The sequence below is a fragment of the Manis pentadactyla genome, chromosome 2, assembly GCF_030020395.1.
Source record: "Manis pentadactyla isolate mManPen7 chromosome 2, mManPen7.hap1, whole genome shotgun sequence".
Classification (NCBI taxonomy): Eukaryota; Metazoa; Chordata; class Mammalia; order Pholidota; family Manidae; genus Manis; species Manis pentadactyla.
Window position 1 is genome coordinate 181,947,287 of NC_080020.1, and position 27,219 is coordinate 181,974,505.

General features: G+C 32.8%; 1 protein-coding gene across 5 annotated transcripts in view; it reads left to right on the forward strand.

Annotated features, from left to right (window-relative positions):
* Positions 1-27,219, forward strand: part of VPS54 (VPS54 subunit of GARP complex) — a 134,739-nt gene that overhangs the window by 18,902 nt on the left and 88,618 nt on the right. For 3 of the 5 annotated variants that reach the window (XR_008995830.1, XM_057497147.1, XM_057497146.1), the window contains exons 2-7: positions 3,403-3,558; positions 5,126-5,367; positions 12,679-12,757; positions 13,697-13,731; positions 15,913-16,044; positions 20,653-21,038. Coding sequence is in view for 4 of the 5 variants with exons in the window: in XM_057497147.1 (XP_057353130.1) it covers positions 3,423-3,558; positions 5,126-5,367; positions 12,679-12,757; positions 13,697-13,731; positions 15,913-16,044; positions 20,653-21,038 (1,010 nt within the window). In the remaining variant the exon portion in view is untranslated. Of the gene's footprint in view, positions 1-2,331; positions 2,445-3,402; positions 3,559-5,125; positions 5,368-12,678; positions 12,758-13,696; positions 13,732-15,912; positions 16,045-20,652; positions 21,039-27,219 lie in introns of all 5 variants that reach the window. The other 2 variants (XM_036890430.2, XM_036890431.2) reach the window with 2 other exon arrangements.

The window sequence follows — 27,219 nt, forward strand, 5'->3', positions numbered from 1 at the left end:
AGTGGTTTGTGAACTCTTTTCGCTTTTTTGCCTTTTTTTTCAGAAAAGAAAAAATTCTCTTTGGATTTCTTTCTATTAGCAAAAGCAGGTACTAAATGTATGTCTTTTTAGAAAGTGAAGTGTATGTAACAGCCTTTGAAAAGTGGGAGATACATGTATTGGAAGCTGAGGTCTGAACACATGGTGTGCTCATTGCTTATGGGGTGACATTGTTTCTAGGCCCTTTTAATAGAAGCTTTTAACCAAACTTTTAACATGAAAAGATATTTGAGCTACAAGAAAGAAAATCAAGTGTGTAATTTACTCATACTTACAAATTTTTTCTTTTGAAATGAATCTGTTTCTTTCCTTATCACTCCAGACTCATGCTCTCATCTAATCAAAGATTATTAGTAGTTGCCTAATGTCTCTCTTTTCTGATCAGTTCTATATACCATCCATGTCATTCATCTATAAAATATTTATTATATACTATTTGTATGCCAGGAACTGTTAGATACATAGAGTACACAGGAAAATGGAAACATCAAGAAGTTAACAGTCTTAATAGGGAAAAACATATATGAAAGCCAAAATTTCACCAATTTAATTGATTTAAAAATAGAAATACATAAAGAGTGACTGTGAGAAACCAAAGAAGGCTTCAAGGGAAGATAATATTTGAGTATGGTATTGATATAATTATCAGAAGATTACCATGTAAAGAAGGGTAGAGCTATTTGTCATTTTAGGTGACCACAGATTAAATGCCAAATTTGTTTTTAGGTGGTAGTTACAAGTAGAAGTAATGCAAGTAGATGTTGCCCAAGTTTAGTGCTTAGAGCTTTTCCTTTTCTCTTGTATTCTGTATTTTTTTCCTAATATTTTTTTCTTGGTAGACAATTTCCGTGTAAGCAAAGAATAGTTTTTCTTATTAAGATGCTTCATCATTTCTGTTCTTTAGTCTTCAATGAAAGATTTTTATTTTTTTGCTGAAAAATTGGTTTAGAGAACATGTGGATTTGCTATATTTGTTTATACACCCAGGTCTTATGAGTAAATGTTTTATTACCAATGATTGCACTTACTAAGTGTCTGCATCATACTTGTTATGTGGTCATTAATGCAAAGTTTGGTTCTTATTGTGGGGAGATACACTTCCTAAAGGATATGGAGAGTCATATGGTTGGAAATTGGGGCTCACCTATGTAGTCTGTCCCTGATTTTATATAATCCCTTTATAGCTAGAGATTTTCCTTATTCTCATAAGAGTAGGAGACATGTAGGATAAAACAGAAAACCTCCATATGTTTCCCAATTTAGAATCTTTAAGGAGCAAATAAAGTGCCCCCTGCTTTATAGAAAGAACTTCTAAGAGTCTAGAAATGTTTTTCCACAAGTCCTCATCTTCCCCCTCCCCCAATATTTCTAGCTTCCTAAGGATTTTCTTTTTTTGCTATAAAAACAACATGATTGTAAGTAAAATAAATAGAAATAGTAGTATAGTATTATTGGAATCAGTATTTAATTTATCTGACATTAATCAATGAGTGTTCAACATAAATACATTTTTCATATATTTGTAGCTTACCTAAGTGTCAAAATGTGTTTATTTGAGCCATTTTATTTGTTGAAACTAACAAAAAAGTTAAACAGGCTTAATATTAAATTTAGAATTGTCTATCAAATACTTAATGTACAGGATTCTGTGTTACACATTTCCTATCCTTTAGATGTTTCTTCTTTCTTAAATATGTGAATGTCTTATACAAAAATAACCATACATTTAATGTGTATGGATATAAATGCAACAGGCCAGTGATTTTCAAACCAAGGCCCTGATTAATTTTCCTAGATATTTTTGTCATAGTACTGTTTTGTCCTCAAACCTCTAATGGCTCCATATTGCTTAGAAAACCAGTAATAGTCTGGCCATACCTGTGTATGTATGTAAATATGATTTATTTGTCAGTACTTCCCAGTGCAAACATTTCACTCTAGCTAGGTCAGTTTCCACACAGTCTTACGATTATTCAGTGTTCCTTAATCTTTGTTCATGCCCTTGTTTGCTTTTTGTTCAGGACTTGAGGACATTCTGTGTCTTTGTGCATTTCTTAGCAGCTTGTCTCAGGGAATGGTGTAATTGGATATGTTTCCTTTACATCAGAAAGACTGAAACTATATATGCAAATAAGTCTGGGAAATGTGATTTTTAGCTTTCCTCCAAACTAGAGGGGAGTTAGAGTGGATGAGCTTTTTGTCACTAGTCCGACCCTTACATCTCTGCTCTTTGTTTCTTACTCTTGTTTTTCTATTCACCAGATTTCCTTATGTGGCTCTTTTTTTTTTTAGATTTGTAAAAACCATGTCTACCTTTGTAAGCCACTGAGTCTTTCTGCTCCATGCTATACTTAACCTCTAGTAGGAGGAGACAGACTAGGTGATCTCTGAGTTCCCTTTCAGCTGTAAGCGTTTGTTTATGTTCATTTATTTATTCTTCATTGAAAAATATCTGTTGAATGCTTGCTATTTGATAGATATGCTTAGCAATATAAGGTTATCTACCCTTCAATAATAAAATAATACATATTCTTTAGTGTCCTTCATTTGTAAAGTTTTACCTGTCACTGCAGCCTATATTATGTTGTCTTGCCCCACAGATTCTTTCACCACTTACTAAAAAATGTAGACATAGAGTAACTTGTGTTTTGCCTAGTGTCTTGTTTTATTTAGTATAATTTCAAGCACCTTGAAGAATGATACATTTATTATCACTTAATACAGTGACAGTCACATAGTATTAATAATTGTGATAACTAACATTTATGAACACTAACTTTGTTATATAATACACAATTCTTTACATATATCTATTTACATGTTTACATATATCCATTTATATGTCTACATATATCCATTCCTATAATTCTTACAAAATATTTATGAGATAGGATCTCTTCATCTCTGTTTTTAAAGGTGAGGTAAGGCACACAAAGGTTAAGTAAATTTCCTCAAGGTTATACTGCTGGTAAGTGAAGCTGAGATATGAACCAGGCAGTCAGACTTCAAAAACCCATGCACTTACCAATTTTGCTATAATGCATAATTACAGTATACTTGTTGAATGAATGAAATGTTTTAGGCTTTAATATATATTGGTTACAGCTTTAGTACCTTTTTGCTCTTTGGATAAAAGATTAAGGATGTTTCACTTAGGGGAGAATGCTTTTTAAACAAGGACAAACAACTTTCTTAGCAAAGTAAATATGAATGACTCTCATAATTATTAGAGTACAAATTGTGTCCTTATAATTTGAGGGATTTTAATAATGTATTTTTGAAAGAAAATTTGCAAGATGCTTAATACTTACAGATTAATTTTGATTTGTATTGTCTTGATTAGTGTTTGTTGCTCATTTACAGTTGAGTGGTGATTTTATGCAATGGCTTCAAGCCACAGTTCTTCACCAGTGCCTCAAGGAAGCAGCAGTGATGTTTTCTTTAAAAAAGAGGTAGATTCGACAAAACACATTCGACCTGTGCAGTCACTGCCAGATGTGTGTCCCAAGGAACCCACAGGTAATGCCTTTTTTTGAGGATTTTTTACTGATGATTTGTCTTCTCTTTAAATGAGTAGTCAAATTTCATATACTTATCTTAAGAGAGTAAATTTTATGATTTAAAAAAATCCAAAGAGGCCCTCCTCTCTCTGAGGTCGCCCGCACTTTCTAAGTGCATAACCTTTTAATCTTAAACTTTGTCTCTCCAAACCTTTCAAGGTGCCTCTCCTTGCTGAGGTTGCCTGCTGCACTTCTCTCTTTAAGTAACCTTAAATAAAACTTTCACTCTGCTTCAAAAAAAAAAAAAATCCAAAGAGATGTAAGAGGTTTGGAAGTAATAGATTACAGTAGATAGGGAAATTGGAATATAGTTATTTTCATGCATTCCCATAAAAGAAGTTACTTATGTAAACTGAAAAAAGAGGTTTGAAAATGAAGGTACAGATTGAAAGTACTTGAGTTAAACATAGTGGTAAATCCTCATTCTTTGCAGTCTATGTTTGCAAATTTACCTTCTCCCTAAAACTTATTTGTAGCCCCAAAATGAGTACTTGTGGCAATTTTTTGGTCACTTGCAGACATACAAAAAGTGAAAATTTTGTATCACCTAACGTGTATGTTCCCAGCTGAGGTTGAACAAGGCAACTCTCTGTCTTCTTGTTTCAGGTTTCATGCAGTAAAAAGTGTTCTTTTTGTGGTCTAGGATTCCATTTTTTCCATTTTTGTGCTTTTTGTTGGTGATTTGGCTGTTTAAAATATTCCCCACATGTAATGCTGAAGTGCCTTTTAGTGTTTCTAAGCACAAGCATGTAATGTGCCTTATGAAGAAAATTCATTCAGATGTCTGTTATGGTGGTGTTAGCTATGAGTTCAGTGTTAATGACTGAACAATATAATTTAAATAAGGTGTCTTTAAACAGAAACACACAAGAAAAACAAGATTATGTACTGATCAATTGATGAAAATATTGTGATCACAGATTTACAAGAACCTAACCCTGTATTTCCCCTAGGAGGAATGAATTTACTGATTTACTAAGTCAGTGTCCCATTGACTTAAAAGAACAAAACTACCATGAATAATGAGAATTGACTATATATTTTTCTTTCTTCTATGGTTAATGCTATAGCAACATTTATGTCATGTAATTATATACTAAACAAAAGATACTGGAACCAGGAGTATTGACTATAATAAAAAAAAAAACAGATCAACCTGTGAAAAAACTGGAGTTTTAAAAGAATAGAATATATACAATAGAAGGTAGAAGAGTTTTGACGTTGGAAAAAGAGGAGTTGTGCATTAGGGAAAGAAATTAATAAAAGACTTTCTTTACCATCCACCCCCACCTTGCAACTGCAGCCCTCAAATTTTGCATATCCTTTATCCTGTACATATTTTTCCTACCTTTGGAAATTGATGGTGAAAGCTGAAGGTTAATCTGATTGATTTTTGTTAAAACATTTGCAATAGAAGAGATTAGTTGCTTTGCAAAAAGTTGACTCTAAGCACATTTATTTTTATGTAGGATGTACTTTCAAATGCAGAACTTACTTTACAGAGTTCTCTTGTTTACTTTTTGCAGGTGATTCAAATAGTTTATGTGTTGCCCCATCTCTAGTTACAGATCAACATAGATGGACTATATATCATTCCAAAGTAAATCTCCCAGCAGCATTAAATGATCCTAGATTAGCAAAAAGAGAATCTGACTTCTTCACAAAAACATGGGGATTGGACTTTGTGGACACTGAAGTCATACCTTCATTCTACCTCCCACAGATCAGCAAGGAACATTTTACAGTATATCAACAGGAAATTTCTCAGGTAATAGCTGATCTTGAAATTAGTTGTAGTCAGGTCAAAAGTAATGGAAACATTTTTAGTTTGATTTATTGTAGATTTTTGACCAATAATCTTTAATGAGCCTATGGTATTCTTTCCTGTTCATAGATATTCTACTGTCCTGGGTTGTATTTAATTCTTTGCTTTAGATACATGTAAATATATTTCTCTTACAGTAGTGATTTTTCAAAATTACACATTTCTAATAGAGCAAATGTTCAACATGAAACCCATCCTACCTGCCAAGGAGAAAATGGTTCTGTTAGACCAATAAGACCAAGATGATGTGTGAAGCTTAAGAAATGAGCAGTGTGGAACTGTTTCATTCATGGCAGACAATTTAATAGATCATCCTAGTTCTAGAAGGTAGTTTTAATATCTCTAGACATAATATGTTGCTCTAAACTCAGTTCTGAGCAAGAACTGAGTACAGTGCTGAGTTTGAGATGGTTATCATTGTTAGTAGGTGACTGTTACCAATATAGTACTAGTTACCATTTTAATCTTTAAAATGATCATTAGGGTAGTACAGGGATTTAAAATTTTTTTTATAGTAGTTGCAGGTGTATAGCATAGTGATTCAATATTTAGATGTATTTCCTAATCAGTACAATAAGTCTAATTAACACCTATCACCATATATCGTTACAAATACATTTTTTTCTTGTGATGAGGACTTTTAAGATCTACTCTCTGAGGAACTTTCAAATATGCAATACAATCTTATTGACTGTAGTTACCATGCTTTATATTGCATCCTCAGGACTTACTTATTTTAAACTGGAAGTTTATATAGATAATATTTACTTATATTTTTATAATTGTTCCTTCTTCTTCATTAGCAAGCTTAATTTGTGTTTACCTGATTTTATTTTACTTGATTACTTTGTTCTATTTATGATTTGGAAATAGGCTGAATATGACTGTATTATTAGCACTAATACTGTACAATATCTGGTTCATTTTTAGTACTACCTAATATTTTTGTATAGTACCTATAAATATTATTTATCTTTGTATGTGTATATTGCCATGTACTGTCTATAGATTTTGTGTTCTGTTTTCAACAGTAACATCTGCCTGTATGTTGAGTGAATGAGCTTTAATATGCTTTCTTTTTGATGGTTTCTAATCTCAAACCTCATAACCTACAATTTCGCTTTCCTCCCTATCCACTTATTGGTCAAATATTTATTGAGTGCCTTCCATATACTAAGCACTGTTCTAAAAACTAGGGTTATAGAAGAGGCCAAAGTGGACACCAATTCCCTCCATTATACAGATTATATTCTAGTAGAGGATATAAACAGCAAAAACCCTAAAGCAACTGCTAAAATAACAAATCAGAGAATTATAGCTAATAAGCCAACAGAAGGGATAACATGGAATAAAAAAAATTCTCAAACAAAGGCAGAAAAAGAATAAGGAAGAAACAAAGAATGGATGAGATAAAAAGAAAATAAACATCAAGGTGATAGACTTAAGCCTAACCCTTTTAATAATCACATTAAATGTAAATGTTTAAGCTCCCCAAATAAAAGGTAGAGATTGTGAGACTGGATGAAAAAGCAAGACCCAACTATGTGCTGCCTATAAGACATGCACTTTAAATACAGAGACACAAAACATTCAAAAGTAAAAGGATGGAAAAAGATATATCAGGCTTAACACCAGTCAAAAGAAAGCTGGAGTGGCTGTATTACTTTTGGCCAAAATTGGTTTCAGAGCAGACAATTACTAGGATTAAAGAAGGTTATTTTATAATGATTAAGGTGTCAAGTTAATCAAAGTTAATCAAAATTCCAAATGTTTATACCCCTAAAACAAAACTTCAACATATGTGAAGCAACAACTGGGAACTTTTTGGGGGAAGTAGATGAATTCACAATTATGGTTGGAAATTTCAAGTCATCTCTCAGTAAATGATGGAATAAGTAAACAGAAAATCAGCAAGTATATAGTAGACTAAACAACACTGTCAAGCAACCTGACTTAATTTAAAGAACACATTGAAAGAACATTCCACACAACATAGAAGAACACATTTTATTTTCAAGTGTTCATGGAATATTTATCAAGATCATAATCTGAGCCACACAACACATACCAATACAATACATCAAGTCATACAAAGTATATTTTCTGACCATAATAGAATTGAATTAGAAATTGATAACAAAAAGGTATGTGGAAAAATAAATAATTGGAAACCAAAACTTACACTTCTAAATAGAACATGGGTCAAAGAGGAAAAGGAAATTATAAAGTAATTTGAATTGAATGGAAATGAAAACATGAAATACCAAGATTTATGGGATGCCATTCAAGCAGTACTTAGGAAGAAATTTATAGCACTAAATGCATGTTAGAAAAGAAGAATGGTCTCAAATCAGTGGCCTCAATTTCCACCTTAACTAGAAAAAGAAGAGCAAATTTAAACCAAAATAGGCAGAAGAAAGAAATGTCAAAGGCATAATAAACTGGAAAATAGAGAAACAATAGAGAAGAATCAGTGAAACCCAAAAGTGGTTTGATGAGATCAAAAAAATTGACAAACCTTTAGCAATACTGATTAGGACCAAAAGAGAAAAGACATAAATCACCAATAGCAAGAATGATACGGTTGATATTACTATGGATTCTATAGAGATTAAAGTTATTAATGAAATATTATGAACAACTTTATGCCATTAAATTAGGCAATTTAGATGAGCTGACAAACTCCTTGAATGACGTAAAGTACCAAAGTGCTCTTAGGAAGTGGATAATATGAATAGCCTTGTAGTTATTAAGTTAAAGTAGTGTGTAGTAAAATAACCTTTTCACAAAGAAAACTCAGGTCCACATGGTTTCACTGTTAAATTCTACCAAACATTTAAAGAACAAATTATACTAAGCCTACACATACTCTTTTCACCTTCTGGTGAGGATGGAAAGGACAGGGCCAATAATAGAAAGAGACAAGTGAGTTGCCTAAGGTGTAAAATGTGAAGGGACACCAGAATCTGAGAGTAGGTGCCTCCTTAAATATTATTCCTTAGGTTTCATGCTTGCCTCACCTACTGCCAGAGCTGGTGGATCAACTAGAACTCATATATTGTTGATGGGAATTTAGAGTGGTGCAAGTGTTTTGGAAAACAGTTTGGCAGTTTCTTAAAAAGCTAAAAATGCTTCTAGTTCAGTGTGTAAGAAACTTGGAAGTTTTTAGTCTTGTTCTTACAAGAAAAAAATGTGAGCAGACTGAAAACCAATGACTGGTAAGGTTTTTGAAGGTTAAAGGGGCACAGATTCACTAAAAAGACTGAGACCTAATCATAGGACTATAGAATGCTTCCTCTCCTCCCATATCTTACGACACTGTTAGGGCATCTGTATAATAAGAGGGAATACAACTGAAAGAACTGCGTGTCTCAGACTTCAAGAAGAAGTCCAAAGACAGCAAGGGCGACTGAAACAAGGACCCCAGAGAAAATTTTAGCTTCTGATACCTGCAGCTACAGGAAACGGTAAATACCGCTTAACTCTTACCCAGATGAATAAAAAACCACACTAAAGGCCTATCTATCTCAGTTCCTTTTGTCTAGTACATGGTATGTGACTTTCAACAAAAAATTAAAATATATATTAAAGACAAAAACAATCACAGCTTAACGAGACCAAGTACCAGCACAAGACTCAGTTAGCAGCAGTGTTGGAGTTATCAGACCAAGTACCAGTACAAGACTCAGTTAACAGCAGTGTTGGAGTTAATATGCTAAGGGCTCCAAGGGAGAACATGGGCAATGTGTAAGAATCGCTGGGTAATATAAGCAGAGAGATAGAAACCCTAAGAAAGAATCAGAAGGAAATGCTGGAAATCTTAAGCACTAACAGAAATGAATGCCTTTGATGGATTCATCAGTAGACTTGAAATGGCAGCAGAAAGAATCAGTGAACCTAAGGAAATGTTGATAGAAACTTACCGAAATGTGCGAGTTGAAGTGAAAGCAGGGCTTAGAGGAAAATTTAATAGCATGGAGTGCATAATTAGGGAAGAAGAAAGATCTAAAATTAGTAATATAAGCTTCTAACTTAAAATTTGGAAGACCAGAATAAGAAGAGCAAATTAAATCCAAAGGAAGCAGAGGAAAAGAAATAATAAAATTAGAGCAGAAACCAGTGAAATTGAAAATAGGGAATCAATAGAGAAAATCAACAAAATCAAAAGCTTGTTCTTTGAAAAAATAAATAAAATTGGCCCACCTCTATCCAGGTTAATTAAGAAAAAAGAAGATATAACTTATAAAAAATGAAAGAGTATACATCACTAATAATCTTATGCACATTAGAGGAAAATAAAAATATTATGAACAACTCTGTGCCCACAGATTCGATAATCTATGGGAAATGGACCAAGTCCTTGAAAAACCCATCAAAATTTCCACATTAAGAATAGATATTCTGAATAACTCTTATTAAATGAAGTAATGTTAAAGAAGTTGAATTAATAATAACCTCTCAAAACAGAAAGCACCAGAGCCAGATGGGTTCACTGGTGAATTGTACCAACTATTTAAGGAAGAAATTATGCCAATTCTTTATAATCTACTCCAGATATAGAACTAAAGGGAATACTTTCTAATTTTTTACATGAGGCCAGCATTAACCTAATACTAAAATTACGAGAAAGGAAAACAACAGACCACTGTCTCTCATGAACATGGATGCAAAAATCTAACAAAATGCAACCCAACAGTGTATAAAAAGAATGATATACCATGACTAAGTAGAATTTATTCCAGATATGTAAGGCTGGTTTAATATTCAAAAAGCAATTTGTATAATCCATCACATTAACAAGATAAAGAAGAAAAATCATATGTTCATATCAATAGATAAAGAGAAAACATTTGACAAAATTCAGTAATTCATTCATGATAACTCTACAAACTAGGAATCTACAAACTAGTATAGAGGAACTTCCTCAACTTGATAAAGAACATCTACAAAACCCCTATAGCTAATGGTGAGAGAAACTAGATGCTTTCCCACTAATAGAAGGAAAAAGGTAAGGATGTCTGTTCTCACTCACCATTCCTTTTCAGCATCACATTGGAGGCCCTAACTAATGCAGTGAGGCAAGAAAAGGAAACAAAAGGTGTACACACTGGTAAGGAAGAAATAAAACCCTCTTTATTCACAGAAGACATAATTGTCTATGTAGAAAATCTCAAAGAATCAAAAAAGAAACTCCTGAAACAAAAGTTAATTGTTTTCTTATATACTAGTGACATACACTTAGAATTTGAAATTAAGAAAACACTGTTTATAGTAGCACCAAAGAAAATTAAGTGCTTAAGTATAAATCTAACAAAATCTGTGCAAAATCTGTATGAGGACAAATATAAAACTCATGAAAAAAATTAAAGATCTAAGTAAATGGAGAGATTCCATATACATGGATAGGAAGACAGTATTGTCAATATATCTTCCCAACTTGATCTGTCTAGATTCAATGCAATCCAGTTAAAATCCCAACGGTTTGTTTCATAGATTTTGAGAAACTTAAAAAGTAGATTTTTAGAATCCTACTTTAGGATTCTAAAGTATATATGGAAAGGGAAAAGAGAATAGCAACATAGTATTGAAGGAGAACAACAAAATTGGAGGGCTGACACTAGCCAACTTCAAGACTTATTGTAAAGCTTTAGTAATATAGACATGGTTGTGGTATTGATAAAAGAATAAGCATATAGATCAAAGTAACAGGATAGAGAGTGCAAAAAGAGACCCATGCAAATATAGTCAACTGATTTTTGGCATAGGTGCAAAAGGCAATTCAGTAGTCTTTTGAATAAATGGTGCTGGAACAACTAGACATCTACAAGCCAAAAAAAAAATATCTAGACACCGATTAGATTCTACCTAAACCTTTCACAGAAATCAGTGCAAAGTGGATTATAAACCTAAAATGTGCAACTGTAAAATTTCCAGCAGATAACATAGGAGAATATCTGTGACTTTGAGCTTGGTGATGACATTTTAGATAAGACATCAAGAACACAATCCATGAAAAAAAAAATTGACAAGTTGGACTCTTTGAAATTAAGAACTTCCAGTCTGTGAAAGACACTGTTGAAAGAGTGAAGACTGGTATCCAAAATATACACAGGACTTTTAGAACTCAGTAAGAAAACAAACAACCCAATTTAAAAATGGCAAAAGATTTGAATAGACATTTCTCCATAGAAATGTGCAGATGACCAAAAAGCATGTCATATGGTGGTCCATAAGATAGTCAGAATCATTACTGGTTTTAAACGGCAAATTTTATGTTATGCATATTTTACCACAATAAAAGAAAATGAGCAAAATATGTGAACAGCCATCTCACCAAAGAAGATATACAGGTGGCAGAGAGGCATATGAGAAGATGTTCAACATCATATGTCTTCAGGGAATTGCAAATTAAAACAAGATGCCACTACACATCTGTTAGAATGGTATAAACCCCAAACAGTGACAATACTAAATGTTGCCAAGAGTGAGGACTATCTCATTCATTGTGGGTAGCAGTGCAAAATGGAACAGCCACTTTGGAAGACAGTCCTGTGATTTCTGATAACTGCTATCAGATCTCTGAAGCTACGCCCAGTGTTTTTTACCTTACCACAATCCACTCTCCTATGTGTCCAATTTATAGTATTTCTGAAAAGATAACAATGTTGTTAGTGGTCATCCATTCTAAAATCAGAGTGGGATTTCTTTTTTATCTTTGTCTCAGAAAGTGTCAGCTAATATCTATCTCAGGTATATAAGTTTTCAAATTTCCCTTGTTTTAAAAAATTATTCTCTTGACCAATTTGTTATATAAATAAGAATTTTTCTTCTTAAAATTTATTTCTCAAGATCCAGTGTTTTTTTTAAATTGAGATACATACAATCAAATCTGCAAATCTTAGTGCATCTTGATGAATTTTGACATGTTCATAGGCTCGTATATTCATGAAAGAAAATAAGTATTTTTGATTTGCTTTCCTACTTCTTTCCAAATTTGTGGAGATTTCACTGTAATTATATAAAATGGGATGAGTTATAAGAATAAACATAGGTGTTTGTGGATCTCAGTGGTATTTGGTTTACCAAGCACACTTGTTACTTGTATTTAAGTTCAAGAGGCTAGTGATTTCATATTAATAATTGTAAAACTAATTTGGTATATTCTGATATTCTGTTGTGAAACATTTTGATGCTTTAAATACTTATATTACCACAGCATTGATCACATTACTTATTTAATTGTATTTTTATTAGAGAGAGAAGATTCATGAGAGATGCAAGAATATTTGTCCTCCTAAAAATACCTTTGACAGGACTCTTTTACATACTCACGGTATGAATATGTGCTATTTGTAGATAATATGTAGATAAATATGTGCTTTTATAGCATAGCATAAATACCAATGAACAAAATCTTAATTTTGGGACCTTGGCTGTCATATTAAGATTTTTGTTTCTAGTGAAATTTTTTAGCCTACGATCATAATTTATCCTATAAAAGCTTTTAGAGAAAAAAATCACAGGTCTGATGGTAGTGTTATTCTTCACTTGACCACATACTTACCTAATGTCTGGGTGCTTGGTACTTTGCTTATTGCTTAAAAAAATAGATGAATGAGAAACAGCCCTTGTCCTCAAGAAGCTGATGGTCTCCTGAATAAGGTTGAATCAGTAAACCAACAATTGCAGTACTGCTTATCAAGCAGAAAGTTCAGCGTGGTAAGATTGAATAGGGCTCCAAACTTAGTCTTAGAAGACTTCTGAAAGTTGGTGATTATTGCTTGTGTTTTAAACTAGCTATCAATAAAGATTTATGTGGGAAAAGATATTGCAAGAAAAGGGAACAGTTTATGCAAAGCCATAGAGTCAAGAGGGAACATAGCATATTCAAAGAACTGTAAGATGTTGGTTCTACTGGGAGCAAGAAGTGAGGCTGAAGAAACAGGTGGGAGTCAGCATGCCAGACTTATCTCACCAAAATTTAAGATAGTATGCAGCTTTGTGTCCATGTAAAAAATACCTGCAATGTAGTTAGTTGTTTTATTGCTACTATACAGTTGATTAAAATTAATGGAAACAATGTCTTATTAAATGCTTTGCCTACTATTAGGCATACAAGAAGCTCTGAATAGATACTTGTTAAAGGAAGAAGCTTAAGAATACTTGTTTATTTGGTTGTTACATAGTACAGAATCTGTCAAAATATATTTTATGAAAGTAAAAGAATAACAAGTTTAAAAAATCATATTTTCCCTTTTCCCTTTTTTCAAAGATAAATCCAGGACAGATCTGGAACAAGTACCTAAGGTAACAAAGCCTAAAAAAATAATACATCTTTTTAATATCTTTAATTTTGCTTTGTAAGAAACGTTCTGACACTTTGACCACTTTGCCTCTCTGGGATTTCATGCATCACTTTCTTCTTTCTTGCATCATTAGTCTCTCCTTCATCACCAAAACCTACAAATAGGTACAAGTGTCTCTATTCTAAAACAATTTTATTGATCATACTTCCACTTCAATTTATTAAGAGATGTTTTCTTTGTATGTAACATTTTGTTGAGATGTGTAATATACAAGGTTTTTTTCTGGGGAAATGGTCTACTGCATTCATCAGATTCAAACACGTCTGTGGTAATTGCTCTTTAGGTAAGAAGAGACAGAAAGAACCAAAAAGAAGAGGGCAGTCATATTTTAAGTTGTTTGATTGCTACAAAATAAAATTCAAACTCTATCATGTAAGGTCCTTAATTACTCATTTCCATCATACTCACACTCTTAACTTTGCCTACTAATCTTTACATGTTCTTTACTTCAGCCAAACTTTTTTGTCTGCTTTGTGCTTTACTTGTACTGTCCCTTTAGCCTGGAGGACTTCCCTCATCTCCCCATATTTAATCTTTTGCAGCCTTTTGCTTAAATGGCAACTTTATATGAATACATTTTCCCCCATCTGAAGATAACTGCCCATTTTGCTTAATTCTCATAGCATTTTATCAAGACCCCTGCCCTACCTTTTAAAGTACTTGTCACTCTTCCCTTTATATTTATATGTATATTGTATCACATCCCTTAGACTAAAGATTCTTGAGATTAGGACCTCTGTATTAATTTATCTTTGTTTCCCATTCAGTGATTAGAAAATATACACATCCCTAGTAGATTTTCCCTATCACATTTGTACTAATTTTTGGGTATAGGTAAAATGAATCAGTAAATAAAGTATAGCATAGAAATTAATTAAACAATTAATTGATTAAACCATGTTTCAGGCCTTATGCTAGGCACTAGGGGGCACAAAGATTAAAAACTATCAGTCCAGTCTTAGAGGAACATATCTTTTCTGGGGGGAGATACCTAGGTTAAATAAATAATTTTTGTGAAGTTTGGAATTGTAAGTATGCATAGCATACTTGTGTTCAGACATGGGTAATTAATCTCTATAATACAAAGACACATTTGCCCTTTTGATTGGGTCATATTCTCTAGGGAAATATGCAAGAAAGAGCATTCTAGGCTGAAAGCATGTATAAAGATACTTAAGCATAAGACAGTATGTAAGATAGTTGGAAGGTGACTTGTAAATAGTGGGAGTGGCAAGATACAGACAGACGGGTAAGTGACTCCAAAAAAATGAAGGTCTTTCAATGCTATTCGAAAGAGTTTGGTCTGTGGTGATGGGAATCCATTGAGAGATTTAAATAGAGAAGTGATTCAGTTATAAAGGTGTATCTGAAAGCATTATAGGGGATAGATTGGGGAAGCACATCAGTAAATAGCCAATTACTGTAATCCACATATAATGAAGAGCTACACTGGTGAAATTGCTGTGGAGATAGAGGAGAGAAAGGATTCAAGCAATATTTAGAAAATAAAATGGGTACGACTTTGAGTGCCCAGATGGATGTGGTATGTAAAACTGAATTTATTTGTTTTAGTGTGTAGTCCAATCTATAAAATATTAGTGTATAAAATTTAGTGTATAGTCCAATCTAAAAAAGTTTAGTGTATAGTCCAGTCTACAAAATATATACACAATAGTGTATAGTAAAATTTAGTCCAATCTATAAAACTAATTTTGAAATAATTTTGAACAGGAGAAAATAGAAATGTAAATATAACAAAAATGATATTTGGTGTTTTTACAAAACCACTGTCAGTGGGAAATAATATGGAAATTTTAGGGTATGACATCTGGCATGTGCTCAGTGGGACTGCATTAGTGAGTTTTATCAAGTAGCAATGGAAAGATCTCCACTGATAAAGGCAAAACAATTTTTTCTGTCTTTCATGAGCATTTTTAGCTTGATGAAACATTTCTGCATTTTACTTATATAGACTTTTGTGTAAATACCCCACCTTATCTCTTGCTTTTGCTGTTTATATTTGAGATCCAAGTTAATTATTGTCTGGTGGTCTTACAGTGTTGGGAGGAATAATGGATAAAAAATGTTTTTCTAATTGAGGGAAATGCATTTTTTTTAATAGATTTTTATGAAACCAGATTTTGCCTTGGATGATTCCTTAACTTTTAATTCAGTTTTACCATGGTCTCATTTTAATACTGCTGGTGGAAAAGGAAATCGTGATGCAGCTTCCTCAAAGTTGCTACAAGAAAAGGTAATTTCCTTTTTACTTTTTCCATGTTGAAAACTTTATTCTAGTTAAGTGGTGCTATTTGCAAGGGTTCAAATTTAATTATTTAGTAAGTGCTTCTTATTTTAATTTCATTTTTATTGTTAATGATGATTATAAGCTTTCAAATCTTAACTGATGAAATAATAGCATTTTGACATAGTGGAATACAAGTTGTGCTGGTGGAAAAGGAAAACCTTATTGTTTGAGTGCCTCTTATCTGAAACAAGAATTGATAGAATTTCAGTTGAAAGGATATTTTAGGTAACACAAGTAATTGCTTTATATTTATTCCAAACAATATATTGGCTAATTTTATGTTTTTTATGATTTAAAGTACAGAAAATCAACTTGAGGTACTATTTTGCTTCATTTACACAGTACGGATGATTATTTTGAAGAAAAATATCCTAGTCAAACAATACAATATTTCTAATTGTATGTTTAGTTTTGCAAAGCCTCATCTTTTGTGTGTTATTAGTAAGAGGTTTCAAAATTTTTTACAGTGTCCTATATTTCAGAAGTCAACATCCTGAAAGTCACTTAAAATGTAGATTAATTTTAAGCATATCTTAATTCACATACAAAGAATATTTTAAAACTTGAATAGGAAGTAAGGATCTTTGATCCCAGTTCTTTCTCAGCACTTAGTTCAGAGCTTTTCTGAAACTGACTGTGGTTCTGAAAAGAAAGCATTTTGCTTCAGTCTAGTGACATCTCTTGGCAGTTTGAAAGCTTGTCTCAGGAAGACTTCAATAATTTATTAAATTTATTGAATTTAGTCCAATTCTTCTCAAAAACAAGAAAAAACTAGCTTGAGAAAGAGAGAAGAAATGTGGGGAAAGAATCATGAGTATTCCTTTTTTCACAGTTGAAAATGAAAATAAATTTACTTTTTTCTTTGGTAACATTTTTACCTATAAAGGTTTTCCTTGAGTAAGAACAGATTCATAAATCTGATGAAAATGATGGGTTTGTGGACACAGGCTCACTCTCAGACTGCTTACAAAAGCGAATAAAAATCTCATCAATCTATACAGACACTTTTAGGGATATTTTAAAAATTGTTCCCTTATCGAATTTAAATAGGAAAATAAATTACGAAAATAGTATGTCTTTGAAAAGAAAAGATCAATGGGATATTGATAAATTGCAGAAATCTTTGAAATTCAAATGAAATAATTTTCTCATTAATGGAATTTTATTTTTTGGTAAGTTACAGAATCAGTTTTGTTATATTTACATTCTGGCACCTTACTCTACTCTATTTTTAGAAAAGGAATAGAAGAAAGGATTCCAAGAGAGCACTTTCAAACTCATTTTTTGATTGACAATAGCTGTTTTGTCTTGCTAGCTTTAAAGAGAGGAGATGCCACAACCAGGATTAGAGAAATTTGTATGCTACTGTAGTGCTTCCCAAAGTGCTGGTCTGTTGTGGAATAAGGAGTTAACACTAGAATGTAAATCACTGCACTGTTTCCTTCATCAAGAAAGTCTTCTTACGATAAACAGTGTGGTGGGCTTAGTGATATAGTTGATTTACTTTCTAGCCAAGTTCCTTATGTTATCATGGACCTATTAAAGAGTTCATAGACTGGCAGCAGCATATAAACTGCATTCTGGTCTCACTGTCATAAAGGAGTTACCTTTTCTCCATCCATTCTGAAAATTGAGTCCACTTTAGCTTGCATTTTACCCAAGTATCTTTGTGTCCATATTGCTTTTTAGGTAAATAACTGAACAGCTATGTTGAAGATGAAAACAACAGCAGAAGAGTATAAATTCAAGATGTTTAAACTGTGGAAAAATTTCTTGTCTGTAACCTATTATATAGTATAATAAATTATTAAAGGAGCCCTACTGAAGATATGTGTGATCCTGCATGGTTTTAAGAAAACAGACTTGGTGATCATATTTCTTCTAATTTGATGAGTCCTAAATATTAAAAGTCCATTAATCCTTTAACACTGTGAATCCTCCTGAGATGTTCAGAGGTAATTCCCAAAGTTTGAGCTGTATGCTGAAGAATCTAAAACTAAAAAACTAGGAGACAAATGGAAAGATAATGTAGCCAGCAAAGGCATGTGCACTTTGAAAGGAAGAAAAGCAACTCAAGTTTTGCATGTCCATATTTGAAATGAGAAAGCATTTTTTAAATTTTGGTATCGTTAATGTACAGTTACTTGAGCAACATTATGGTTACTAGACTCCCCCTATTATCAAGTCCAGTCCCCCCGACATACCCCATTATAGTCACTGTCCATCAGCGTAGTAAGATGCTATAGAATCATTACTTGTCTTCTCTATATATACTGCCTTAGAAAGCATTTTTAATGTATGTTACTCTAGGAATTAATCTTGGTAGTGTTACAAATAAAATATTTTTATGAACTAATTTTTAAAGACATTTGTCAACTTTTTAAGAGGGAAATATATTGAAAATAAATGAGCTTTACAAATAGGTAAAAGAATAATTTTTGAAATGTAAAATAAGCAGCCTTGAAAAAAAAAGATCCAAATGAATTCTGATACTTTCTATAATTTGTGACCTGGACCACCAGTCTGTCTCTCAAGGATTCTTTTTTTTTTGGTATCATTAATATAAAATCACATGGGCAACATTGTGGTTACTAGACTCCCCTCATTATCAAGTCCCCACCACATACCCCATTACAGTCACTGTCCATCAGCATAGTAAGATGCTATAGAGTCACTGCTTGTCTTCTCTGTGCTATATTGCCTTCCCTGTGTCCCCCCCTCCACATTATGCGTGCTAATCATAATGCCCCTGATTCCCCTTCTCCCTCCCCACCCACTCTCCCCAGTCCCTTTCCCTTTGGAAACTTTTGGTCCATTCTTGGGTTCCGTGAGTCTGCTGCTGTTTTGTTCCTTCAGTTTTTGCTTTGTTATGCTCCACAGACGAGTGAAATCATTTGGTACTTGTCTTTCTCCACCTGGCTTATTTCACTGAGCATAATACCCTCTAGCTCTATCCATATTGTTACAAATGGTAGGATTTGTATCTTCTTATGGCTGAATAATATTCCATTGTGTATATGTACCACATCTTCTTTACCCATTCATCTACTGATGGACACTTAGGTTGCTTCTGTTTCTTGGCTATGTTAAATAGTGCTGTGATAAACATAGGGGTGCGTATATCTTTTTGAAACTGGGATCCTACATTCTTAGGGTAAATTCCTAGGACTGGAATTCCTGGGTCAAATGGTATTTCTATTTTAAGTTTTTTTAGGAACCTCCATACTGCTTTCCACAATGGTTGAACTAGTGTACATTCCCACCAGCAGTATAGGAGGGTTCCCCTTTCTCTGCATCCTCGTCATCATTTGTTGTTCCTAGTCTTTATGTTGGCCATCCTAACTGGTATGGGGTGATATCTCACTGTGGTTTTAATTTGCATTTCCCTGATAATTAGCGATGTGGAGCATCTTTTCATGTGCCTGTTGGCCATCTTAATTTCTTCTTTGGAGAAGTGTCTGTTCATATCCTCTGCCCATTTTTTATAGGGTTATTTGCTTTTTGGGTGTTGAGGTGTGTGAGTTCTTTATATATTTTGGATGTTAATCCTTTGTTGGATATGTGATTTACAAATATATTCTCCCATACTGTAGGATGCCTTTTTGTTCTACTGATGGTATCCTTTTCTGTAAAGAAGCTTTTTAGCATGTAGTCCCATTTGTTCATTTTTTATTTTGTTTCGCTTGCTCAAGGAGATGCTTTCAGAAAAAAGTTGCTCATGTTTATATTCAAGAGATTTTTGCCTATGTTTTCTTCTAAGAGTTTTATGGTTTCATGACTTACATTCAGGTCTTTGCTCCATTTTGAGTTTACTTTTGTGTACAGGGTTAGACAATAATGCAGTTTCATTCTCTTGCATGTAGATGTCCAGTTTCCCATGGATTCTTTAGCATTTTGAGGCAGCATAGTACAAGAGCTTCGGTTTTTGAATCAGATAGACCTGGGTTCAGATTTTAGTTTTGCCACTTCTAACTGCATGATTTTGTCCAAGTTAATGTCTGTGATCCTCAATTTCCTTAGCTGAGCATCAGTTTCCTTATCTGTAAAATAATAATAATACCTGTACTCCAGTATTATTAAAATTAGGAAATGTCATATATAAAATACCAGTACCTGGTACATAGAAATGGTGACTATAATCATCTTTTAGTCAGATAAGTGATATGTGATGTTGGTGATAGCAGTGATGTATGGGGGTGAAGGAAATCATTTTCTTTCAGATTTTAGCACTTCTGAAATGAGGATAATCTCAGATGACTGTGGGGCACTCTTACTTTCTAGAAAGTAGTTGATGTTTGAAGGGTAGTAATGAAAGGAGCGAGAAAGAAGTTAAATCACCTTCTTCCACTTTTTTGTCTTATATTAATCTTTAGGCTGTATCTTTCATCTTCCTTCCATTTTGTAATGCCCTATCAAGAACTCTGTATTAAACAGTTTACACAGTGAGTTTTAAAATATCCGTAGAAGTCTTGTATCATTTTCATCAAGTTTTTGGATGGTTAAGGAAGATGTACTTATAATACTCCATGTTCTTTTTTTTCTTTCCCTTTTAAGCTGAGCCATTATCTGGATATTGTGGAAGTAAATATTGCTCACCAGATCTCTCTTCGTTCAGAAGCATTTTTTCATGCAATGACCTCTCAACATGAATTGCAGGACTACCTCAAGAAAACTTCCCAGGCTGTAAAAATGCTTCGAGATAAAATTGCACAGATTGATAAAGTAATGTGTGAAGGATCATTGCACATCTTAAGACTGGCACTTACCAGAAATAATTGTGTTAAAGTGTACAATAAATTGAAGTTAATGGCCACTGTACACCAGACTCAGCCTACAGTACAGGTGTTGTTATCTACTTCTGAATTTGTTGGAGCCTTGGACTTAATAGCAACAACACAAGAGGTTCTGCAGCAGGAACTTCAGGGCATTCACAGCTTCCGGTATGTCCATTAAATAAGCCATTACAAATAATCTTAGAAATATCTTAAAGGTAAATTTTAGTGTGTAACATTTACTGAAAAAGTGTGAGTATATTTAAAGTTACATGGGTGTTTTTTCTTTCAGATTAATCTGTTTAGTAATGTTGTCATTCTGATAGTTTTAGCAAAACAAAGAAATAAAAAATACAGGACCAGTATTTACAGAGCCATTTGGATGGAGAAGCAAACTTAACTTTTCTAGTAGATGAAATCTATGGAAGGTTAGTCAAAACTTAGAAAATGATGATGTTTTGAAAATGTTGAATGAATTCTGTGTCAATAAAGTAGATCAAGCTGGAGGAAGGAATACCAGTATATCTAAAATTCATTGAAAGCTCTTGAATAGATTTTAAATTTAATAATTATTAAAATTCACTTGTGATTTGTGGTCTATCACATTGCAAAAAATTCCATGCAGTGATAGAAAAGACCTCATTTCTCTTAAGTTCTTATTTTGAAAATACCTTTAACATTAGGGTTTTAGTTATTTTACGTGATATTGTGTTGAAGTGTTTAATTCACAGACCAGTTGCAAGCCATTAAAATATCATTCAGTTAAGCAAGCTGCTGTGTCCTTGTGGAAATTCCTATCAGCTTGGAAACCCATCCAAACCTTAACACTATTGGGTGACTACAAAGAAGTTTTTTGAAAGATGTGCTCTGTAACTTAATAGATACTTAATGTATTTTGGAAAAGTTAGCTTCAAAATAAGTTTATTTTAGTTGAATTATAAATTCTTATTGACTAAGGATATGTAATTGAAATATTAATTTAGAAGCATTTTTAAAAAGTTGAGCCAAATTTAATTATATAAATGATTGATTCATTCAAGAAATGGTTGTTGATCACCTACCAGTTCATATCAGGCACCAGAAAGAATAATGGGAGTATAGCCATGAACAGAGCAGAGATGCTCTCTGCTTTCACTGTTGCTATAATTTATTTGGTGGGAGGAGGAAGGCAGAAATTACTGGGTAGTTATGATATAGGTCAGTACAGTATGATGATAAATGTACAGATTACTACAGAGCTCTAATCTTAGGGGAGGAACCTAATCCAGGCTTGGTGTTATAGGAAAACTTTGGGTTACAAACTGCTTTGAGACTCTATTGAAAGCTGTGGTTGTACTTTCTTTCCATAAAAATATACCTCTACCTAAAATCTTGCAATCAATTTTGAGTGATTACTAGTCCTTTGAAGCCTACTTTGGATTTCCCAGCCTGGAACCCAGAGTGACTAAATGATTTTTAGTTTCCCTTTCACCTCGAAAATTTTAAGTATTCTTATTTTTGAATGTGTGTTGAATATATTCTTTAAATAATAGTAATTGTGTCACTACTTTAGCGAAATGGGTTTCTATAGTGACAGGCTGTGTTTTTCATTTGTCACTATATAATATGAATGTTGATGCATATTGGGAGCTGACTCTGCAAAGTACAATTGCTTTATCCACATAGAGTGCTTTATCCTCTGAATAGGGCAGTGCTAAGAAATAGAATTAATGATTAAATGCTTGCTTGCTGAACACAAATTCTAAAACTTTTGCAGTTTTTACCCTAAAGGTTGTGTAGTTTATTTTATTTCATTTTCTTTGACTCATAAATTTATGCCCAATAATGTAGGTGAAAAGTAGTTATTCAAAGCTATCTGGAAAAATATTTAATAACAGGGTTGGATTTTTATTTCCAGTATTTCTTGGAAGATAGAATGAAAATTTTATAATCTTGGATTTATCTTGAACCTAAGGAAAAGCTTACTTTTATTGTCAATTTTACTTTTTTGATTGTATCCTAAATCAAAGGACAAAATACTCCTCATAAAAAAAGTGTGTGATTTTTAAAAAGACTTTCAAATATTCTGATTGTCTACATTTTGCTCAAAGATCTTTCTACAAATTTTTTTTAGGACCTATACAAGTTGAAGTGTATTTTATTCTTCATATAAAATATTTCTGTGAAGCCGCCTATCGAATGTCAGTTCTAGTATGGTTATAACTGTATTTATAAAAAGCAAAACTTGTTTTGAATTTCTAACTTCTGATAAACATCTTCTAGTCAAGGAAGAATACTGACTCAGTTGAAATAGTTTAAGCCTGTGGATACTGTAACCTAGTTTTGTTTTGTTTAATTACTGTCAAATCTGATCTGATGACTTACTTCCCTGACTTTTTCTTTCCATCACTCTATAATTGTCAGATATCAACATTTCTTTCTTTAATAGCTTCACAGATTTCCAAGGCCATTTAACTTTTATTTGGAAACATAAGAATTAATTTTGAACCTTTATACTTTTGTCTGACCAATTAGGATAATGTGCATTATAGGTTTCTTGTCTACTGTAAATATTAGTGTTATAAACTGTGTTCTTAGTTCATTAAAATGATTATGTTCTCCCAGTAGGATATAAGAATTTCACAAATTTCTCTCCTTTTCCCCATACCAGACACCAAATTTTAGTCATTTTTGTGGGGCGTATCTTAGAAAAGCTTAGAGTCTTACATAAAATAAGAAATCTTTCTCTCAGTAGAAAAACCAGGGCTCTATTGGATTAATTTGTTAATAGTCCTTCCATTTGATAAATCTTAGTCCAAGCTTTGCTTTTAGCTGCAATGTTCTTTTTAATGCTTTTAAAGGGAACTTTCATCTAAAAAATTTCCAATAGTCAAATTAAAATTGCAAATTTCTATGTATTCTTATTTGTGTTTGATTTTTCTGTGTGCTATTAGCCTAATAGATTTTCTAGTCAGTGGTAATAAAAAATGCTTATGTATGTTTTCTTTTTTCTCATTCTTCCTATATTTTTTGACCTTGATATTCTTCTCTTGTGTAAACTTTTTTTGTGACTTCCTTAACTCCCAGAACATTTTGTTTATACTCTAATGAAATTTTACAACATTCTTCCATGTTTCATTGTCACTTGTCATTAAAAAAAAACTCTCTTGGGCCCTAAATGTCTTGGGAAGAGCTATGTCATACACATCCTAATACATATTTGTGGAATCCATATTATCCAGGATATCATCAAATTTATCTTGACTCTTTGTACCATTCTCCTAGCCATTCTTTCCTTTCTTTTTCTTTCCATAATCATTTTCCCTAATTAGTCATTTCTAGTTTATGTATGACTGTAGTTCTTACTCCTGGCTGTATATTAGAACCCTCAGAAGAGCTTTTAAAAAAGTATACCACATGATATCCAAACCAATTAACTCAGACTTCCTAGACAGTAAGACCTGCACATCTGTATTTTTTTAAAGCTGTTTAGGAAACTGACATGCACCAGAATTGAGAAGCCTGGTTTCTAATTACCATTGAGTACTCTACTTCCTCATGATTTGTAATCCACATGGTAACATCTTCCTACATAGTTTCCTTTTTTTTAAGACAAAATTTTCAACTAAAACATCTACCTGTCTCTTTTCAAAGAGGGTTCTACTACTGTGTTAGGGATCTGTTATCAATGTAGAAATCCCATAATTTGATCCCTTCTCTGAATGTGAAGAATAATTTACATGGGAAATTTTGACTCATTGCATAATTCATAGTTGTTAAAATGTATCTTTGGTGTGTATTTGTTGACCTTTGTAATCTAAAAAAATTTTTAAGGAAAGCAATATGAAGGTTCCTTAGAAAACTAAAAATAGAATTACCATTTGACCCGGGAATTCCACTCCTAGGAATTTACCCAAAGAGTACAAGTTCTCATATTCAAAAAGACATATGCTCCCCTATGTTTATTGCAGCACTATTTACAGTAGCCAAGATATGGAAGCAACCTAGTGTCCATCAGTAGATGAATGGATAAAGAAGATGAATGGTACATATACACAATGGAATATTATTCAGCCATAAGAAAGAAACAAATCCTACCATTTGCAACAACATGAATGGAGCTAGAGGGTATTATGCTCAGTGAAGTAAGTCAGGCAGAGAAAGACAAATACCAAATGATTTTCCTCATTTGTGAAGTATAATGATGAAGCAAAACTGAAGGAACAAAACAGCAGCAGATTCACAAACTCCAAGAAGGGACTAGCAGTTACCAAAGGGGAGGGGTGTGTGGGGAGGGAGGGAGAAGGGGATTGAAGGGTATTATGATTAGTACACATGGTGTGGGGGGGATCATGGGGAAGATAGTGACAGATAGTTACAGAGAAGACAAGTAATGACTCTGTGGCATCTTACTACACTGATGGACAGTGACTGCAATGGGGTATGGAGAGGAACTTGATAATATGGGTGAATGTAGTAACCACATTGTTTTTCATGTGAAAACTTCATAAGAATATATATCAATGATACCTTATTTAAAATAAAATAAAAATTTTAAATGATTTTACTACCTAATTGTTGCAGTTAGTAGGACATAAAGATTTTTAACCATTACTCATGAAATGAAATTCTGCTTTCAATTAGCAATGAAAAAAATCTATGATAATTAGTACAACAATATATATCATTTGTGATCATACTAATTTAAAAGTGTTGATGAGGTTAATGATATGTAAATGCTTGTTAAGCAGATGTAATACAGAAGTCTCATTAAGGCCTAAGAATATATTTGAACCTTCATACCTTGGAGGTTTTGATATAGAAACGTTTCAGTTACCTTGAAATTCAGGGACATAGTGTTATTATTTGCTCTTTCTTATTTTAAAGTTTGTATAGAAACTCTCTCAGCTTTCACCATTGTTGCTAACTTTTTTTCTTACTACTTAATCCCACTGTTACACTACTAGCACCACCACTATAAAATCTAAGAACATTTTTTGAATACTATAGTACTTTATATTAGGTACTGTGCTAAGTATATTGCCTGTATTATTTGATCCCCATTAGGCCCCCCCAGAAACCTCTATAAGTGATCTTATCCCCAATTTTAATAAATAAGGAAACAGGCATACAAAGTCTCAACTAACTTGCTCCAAGTCATAAAGCAAATTATAAAACTGTGGAGTTGAGACGCAACCCAGGTTTCATCTGACCCAAGAGCTTTGCATGTTTTTTAATATATTTTATTGAGGATTTATAGGACCTAATAGATCAATCTGAACATCAGTACTAATTCTATAGTGTGATAGGTGTTAAACTGTTGACAGCTGAGTTACAGGTTTGATGAGCTTGGACCTACCAAAATAATTGACTACAGGATAAAAATTAAGAAACTAGCTTGTTTTTTTTTTAATTGAAATGTCATTGATATACAATCTTATATTGGTTTCAAATATATAACACCACAGTTACCATATTATTAAATCCTCCCTCCCACTAGTGCAGATGCTATCTGTCAATGTAGGAAGATGTTACAGAATCACTGACATTCTCCATGCTGTACTCCCATCCCCATGACCAAGTTATATTATGATTGAGAATTTTTGTGCTCTTTTATCCCCCTCACGCTCTCCACCCACTTCTCCTCCTCCTCCTCCATAGTAACCATCAGTCCATTCTTAGTGTTTATGAGTCTACTGAAAGCTAGCTTGTTTTCTAGTCTTAGGCTTTTTTTTTTTTTTGGGAAGGAAAAGGTGGAAAACAGTTAGAGTTAATTATAGGCTCCGGCCAATTGTGCTTTCATTGGTCAGAGGTCACCTTGGGATTCCATTTAAGGGATTTTTATTATTAGAGAGGTATTCAACAGATTCTTTGATCCTGATATAATCACCTATAATTTAGATCTTCAAAACTTTTTAGTAAGAAACCATTGTATGCTCTGGGATGAAGCCAAAAAATAGACTTTCTTTGGCTTCATCAAAAAATACTGATGAAACTAGTATTGATATAAAGTTTATTGATCTATAAATTTCTCTTAAAAAAGCAACACAAAGATCATTATAGTGAACATACAGCTTAGTAGAAGATCTGAGTTAATGTACAAATTGAGGCATATCAAAGTAAAAAGTATTGGAGTTGATCCAGTGTATTTAGCTGGACATATGGGCCTAAGTACTTTTTCAGAAAGTGTATTTCAATTGTCATTTCAGTAGATTATTATATGTGATTATTAGGATAAATATGTTTAAAATGAACTGTTAGCAGATTTATCTATTAAATATTTTTGATATGGTTAATATTGTGCAGGTCATTATTATTTTATCTTTTGTCATAGTAGCCAAGAATATGAAAAACAACTACAGCAGAGATG